The 5,904-nt window shown below is 43.5% G+C and overlaps 1 protein-coding gene across 1 annotated transcript in view; it reads left to right on the top strand.

The window, feature by feature from the left end:
• Positions 1 to 1,829: 1,829 nt before the first annotated feature.
• Positions 1,830 to 5,904, top strand: part of LOC104623402 (forkhead box protein N3) — a gene marked incomplete at its 3' end in the record, with an annotated part of 28,399 nt that continues 24,324 nt past the window's right edge. Inside the window, exon 1 of the mRNA XM_010290480.1 lies at positions 1,830 to 2,372. Coding sequence (XP_010288782.1) covers positions 1,830 to 2,372 — 543 coding nt within the window. The remainder of the gene's footprint in view (positions 2,373 to 5,904) is intronic.

The following is a 5,904-nucleotide window of genomic DNA, read 5'->3' as shown; positions in this document are numbered from 1 at the left end:
CGTGAGGACCGCTGCCGGGAGAGGGGGGAAAGAAAGAAAGAAAAAAAGGGATGGTATGATACGGCCCTTTGGGAGGGTACTGGCAAATAAGCAAATTAAACAGAAAGAGAGCAGCGTGTTGTCATAGCAACAGTGCAATTAAATTACTTTGCTGTCAGCCATCATATAATTTTCCTGTTTAGAAGCTCATGGGAAGTAACTTCCATCTGGAGTCAAAGTTGAGTGTGCGGCGTAGGTGGGCGATGCCGCTGCCCCTGGGCACCGGCGATGCTCCTGTTTACCTTCTGGCTGCGTTGGACGCTGTTTTGAAAGCTAGGAAGTGGGACCTGCGTAACTTTGGCCTCCCGATGTTTATATCTGCCTTGGTGTTTTTTCCTCTTCCAGATACTTGTGTAAAACCACACATGTTCATTGAGCTTGTTGGGTGATAGCGTGTATCAACGGGCTTCTGTGCATAAAAGTTCTGTATGGTTCTCTTTTAGTAATGGCTCCTTTGGTGTAAAGTGTTTATAGAAAGACCCGAGGAACTTTCCTTTTCCAGTTTTGCCCTTTTGTAACAGCTGAAATAAAGTCCATCATTTCTCTTTCCCAGAATGGCTATCTTGCTCTTTTTTCCCCTGTAGATAGGTGGTTCATTCTGTTGCTACCCATAGTTTTTTTGCCCTTCCTTTACAGTATCGAGTGTGTGACTGCATGACTTCAGGGAGCTGCTGAGGATACGTTTTAGATACAGGGAATCGTTTTGCTCTTCTTCAACATTCGTGCAGGAAGTTTCATGTTTTTTAAATCTGTTACTGACTCTTTCCAATTTTTATTTCACTGCTGTTCACATCTCCAGACCTAAATCCTGGCAGTTCTATTGTATAGAGCAGCTAAGGGAGCCTGTCTCCTGCTTCTGAAGCAGAATTGCTGGGCTCCTGTCTGCTTCTCTTGAGCTGGGCAGGAGCCCAGCTTCTGCAGGGCTCGGGTCCTCCCAAACATTACTGCTCGAAGGTGTCCCCCCGGGGCCTGCCGGTGCAGTACCCTCTGCAGCTCATCCCACGTCTCCCGGGCCACTGCTGAGCATCACAGCAGTCTTTCTGACTCTGTTTTCTACGATGTTTGAAATACAGTTCAGCTGATGTTAAAATTTTCCCTGTTTACATGCATTTTTAAAGTCCTTTATTCCTCTGACACTTGTTTCCCTGTGTCTTGGCCCTGGTCCCAAAGCTACCGTGCATTGATTTCCCTTCTCCCTTCTCCCTTCTCCCACCCTTGCTGGTTTTGAAGTTCTGCTGTCATTTCTGAGTTTTGTTGCAACTGCGACTGTAGTCAGATGGGGTGCTTGTCTGCCTCGGCCTTTAGCCAGAGTGACTTTAATCATGGCACTGTTGTATTGTCCTCAAAAGTGAAACAGCTGAACTTAATCTGAAGCAACTGTCCCTAAGCCCCTCTATTTTTTTTTTTTTTTTTAGTGTACATGCTTATTAAAGCAATACAATTGGAGTATTCAATGATTTGTTACACATATTCATCACTAAAGGGACACGTCTTCAGGATTTCCTGTGCAGGGCTTCACGTACACGCAGAACTGAGGTGCATCAGGACTTTCTTCTTAATTCCATTGACTGAAATTTCTTCCCTTGTCCTGACTTTAGATTATTTCACTCAAAAGTTGTGAATGAGTGTTTATGTGAGTTTGTCATTTTTAATACAGGTGGCAGAAGGCCGAGCGAGCAGTTAGGCAAAAGCTGTCAAAACATTATGCAGTGTCTTTTCATGAGCTAACCTTTCTCTCTGTTTCTTTCTCCCCTTCCTTTGGATTTGCCCTCCCAGGAGTCGCTGTCTAAATGGGTCCAGTCATGCCTCCCAGTAAGAAGCCAGAGGGCTCAGGAATTAGCGTTCCCAGCGGATTGAGCCAACGTTACCAAGATAGTGATTTCTCAAAGGCACTTCACGATGACGAGGACCTAGATTTCTCTTTGCCTGCCATCAGATTAGATAAAGGGGCCATGGAAGATGAAGAGCTTACTAATTTGAACTGGTTGCACGAGAGTAAGAACTTGCTGAAAAGCTTTGGGGACTCGGTGTTAAGGAGTGTTAGCCCCGTTCAGGACATCGGTGATGACACGCCGCCGTCTCCAGCCCACTCTGACATGCCCTACGATGCCAAGCAGAACCCCAACTGCAAACCTCCTTATTCCTTTAGCTGCCTCATATTTATGGCCATAGAGGACTCGCCAACCAAAAGACTGCCTGTTAAGGATATATACAACTGGATCTTGGAACACTTTCCATATTTTGCAAATGCACCCACTGGATGGAAAAATTCTGTGAGACATAATCTATCCTTGAATAAGTGTTTTAAGAAAGTGGACAAAGACAGAAGTCAGGTAAGTTTGGAACTATGGAAACCTGTCTGGCTCTGAAAATGTTCACCTGCTAATCCCAGAAGGTGTCTGTAACAGTGAAATGCAGAATATGCAACGCTGTCCCTGGTAATGTAGTCCATTAAATTTGGAGAGCCAACATTTCTTAAGCATGGCTCATTCTGATTTTATTAAATTCATTGTCTAGACATCTGTAAGAAAGTAGTTGGGGGGTGTGTGTGTTTTTTTTTCCCCCCAGCTGGTGTCTTCACGCATAGTGGTTAAATACTGTTTTTAGTTATCATGCTGTGGTAATGGTTTCCAGCTATACTAGATGAATGTAATCATGTTATAAATAGGCTGCTTGCTGTTCTTGCCTTATACAAATGTATAGTGAAAGGGTATGTAAGAGTCCATTGCTTTTTCCGTGGTCTGTGTTGTAATCTGAAAAAAACCCTTCTTTCTCTTAAACAAACAGAAGTAGTTCTGAATTTTGATGATGAAGCTTCATTCCATTTCAAGCAGGTTTTTGAGCAGCTCTTCAAGGAAAGGAGATAGGTTTGGCATCAAAGGTGAAAGTTACCATTCACCAAAACTTCAGTCGTTTTCTCCCTGGGCTCATGTAGCTTCTGCAAGCGGTGTTGTGACAGAAGCCTGGGGAGCACATTTTTGCTTTCATATCTCTGTTGTTGTCGGCTGGTTTCATTGCTGAATCCTCAGCGGTGTCTGCAGGAGGAGGCTGTGTGTGAGGAACGGGGAAGCAAGCCGTGCGGTGGAGGCAGTCCTTCGCATAGCCTTCTACCGTGTCAGTCTGCCTGGGGGCGGGTATCAGCTTCTGAAGGGGACTGTTTCCAGAAGCAGTGGTCTGGATGAATCTTTGGCAAAGTACAAGTATACTGATAAAAATACCAGCTTGGAGAATAATTTCTGAGGCTTTCTCACAGGTTAGTGAAATACATAGTGGGTAAAATCACATCAATGACTGTCTGTCTCTCAAATTGGCTGAAGATCAGAAAGCAGACACTTTGTCCTGGCAGAAACAATAGACGCGCTCAACTTTTGTATTTCAGTGAAGTAAATGCAGTGATTGTCTTGTAACTGGTTACCCTGAAACTAGACTTCTGTTGGTGGTGCTGTTCTCCCTATTTTGCGTGTGATTTAACTTTAAATGCTGTGGAATAGGAGCTCAAGTAAATTCTAGAGAAAGAATCATACGTTACCCTAAACTAGCAACTTTTCATTTTAGATTAACTAACTTTCTTTTATCTTGAGCTTTCCTTTTTTAAACTATTGACTTTTTTATTTTTTAAATCTAATTCCCTGGAATCCACTGTCCACATATTGGTGATCACAGACTGTATGGTGGTATTTTTATAAATTAATTGCTGTGAACGTTTGTGTACAAGATTAAAAAACCTGTTCCTGGACTGGATCTTGTTTTGTGTAAACCAGACTCTTAAATTCTTGTTTGGAAGTGAGTCTATAATAACAGGTGCCACACCAGACTTTGATGATCCTGTCCCAGACCATAAGAAACCTTTACACAGTACATTTAAAAAAACCCCAAAATATTTGTAACTGGCAAGGCATGTGTTTAACATTGCCATTTGTGTTTTGTTCTATCCCTCTTCCTCCGTTTACAAGTTGACTTGTTTAGATTACAGCTTCCTTCCTATGAGGAACTTGTCTTCATGCCTATCTGTCAAATCTCCGGCAGTCTGCTGAGCTTGTATGAACAGTGCCACGATGCGCTGCTTTGCCACAGGGAAGTGGCAGAGCACTTGCATGACTAGTCACCCACGTCTCGAATTCGTGATTAGAGCCATGGTTACATAGCTAGACAACGAGGTGTGGTGGGAGGCCTTACCTATATGAATAATGAGGTGAGGTTTTATTCATTCCTGGAAAATACCAGGTTATGAGAAAGAATTTCTTCCATCTCCTGGGGAGGCTAATAACTGCAGGTAGCCAGCGTTAAGGTGAATGAAATGAGAATCTCAAATGTAAAATGCATCAAGGCAGGTCATTTAAATCCCCTGCTGGGTTTTTCTGGTGTGCTGGCCAAGGGATGGGGCAGACAGAGTCCCGAGCACAGAATTGGCGCTTGGTCAGAATTGCTGAATCAGGTGCTTGAGAGCTAATTTTGGACTTGGAAAGCAGTAAACTTCAACTGCTGGCTTTGACAATACCTTCGTGTGTGGGCACATGCACACTCAGGGTTGGTTTGGGTGCCTTGCAGCCAGCATCTCTGCTCTTCAGAAGGAAGGTGTCCATCTAAAGGGTTTTGGGCTGGGGCCTGGGTCAGGGGAAGCAGGGGACTTTCCTCTATAAAGAATTGTTTTATGCCACTTCTTACCTTTTGCAGCCAGATTCTGCAAATTGCAGGTATGGAGTCTGCCTGTGTTACTCTTTTAATGTGGGAAAAAAAGCATTTAGTAAATGGTGTGTTATAAAATGCTAACAAGATAGGCTCTGAAACATGTACAGTACTGGGAGAAGGAGTTAATCAGTGTTGGGAATTGCAGGCATTTGCTGGTTGATGTGCGTTGACACATTGTGAAAAGCTAGAAGCTTTTCCACTCATAGTTGTGCTTTCCAGTGTTTGTGTAGCCTTTCAGTAATCGTTTTTCTAAAAAAAGTTCTGCTGAACACTTAATTCTTTTTTGAATTCCCTCTGCATAGTAGTTTCCTCAATCTTGGGTTCCACTAATTTATATTCACGGGGCTAAATATGTATTCAATAGTATGCAGCTTTTTCTGCCTGCATATGAATGCTTGCATTTCCTGATCTGAGATCCTTGTCAGAGAGGGGAAAAAAAAACCTTACAGACTGTATCACTTCAATTTTTGACTTGCCCTGTCCTGGTGCTTTTAGGTCTGGTGTGGAATGGCGGGAAAAGAGATTTCTCTCCTTGGATTTGCTTATGCATTGCTGCTGTCCCACTTCAGCTGCAATGCCGTCAGGCTTACCTGGCAAGCCAATGGTGACTGTTCATATAAATTTGCGATGAGGCTGATCTCCTGGATTGAGGCAGAGAGCTAGGCTGAAGAAGGGAAAATACTGAACCCTTGATTGTACAAACCTCTGCATTGAGCTCAGCAGTTTAATAATAGTTGGCCAGAGTGTGAAGTATCACATGATGAGGAGTAGATGAGGAGTTCCCTGGCTTGCTTTATATGCCGGACCTGTGAATTCAGTCATTCGGATTAATCCTATTGTGAATATACAGATCTAAATGTCCTCTAGTGTGTGTCCCATTTAGTACAGCCCGTCAGCCCATGACTTCCCTGACTTCGCTACCATCTGGTCCTTGGCTATAGAGAGGAATTTTTCTTGTATATGTGTCTCCATAGCAACGAGTTTGCAGTTGATATGGAAAGTAAGCAGTTGCCCTAGCAACGGAGTTACTGATGTGGCAGCTTCCCTGCTTGCAGGGAAAGGGCTAAGCTAGTTCAGACGCATTATGTAGCTTTGCTGTAATTATAGCTGCGCCCGCTAGTGCTGCTCTAGCTAAGGGTCTGTTGAAAAATTTTGTTATAAGCCCTATTTTTTTTC

This window comes from Phaethon lepturus, unplaced genomic scaffold (genome assembly GCF_000687285.1).
Source record: "Phaethon lepturus isolate BGI_N335 unplaced genomic scaffold, ASM68728v1 scaffold25467, whole genome shotgun sequence".
In the NCBI taxonomy this organism is placed as follows: Eukaryota; Metazoa; Chordata; class Aves; order Phaethontiformes; family Phaethontidae; genus Phaethon; species Phaethon lepturus.
This window is presented reverse-complemented; position numbering and strand designations above follow the sequence as displayed.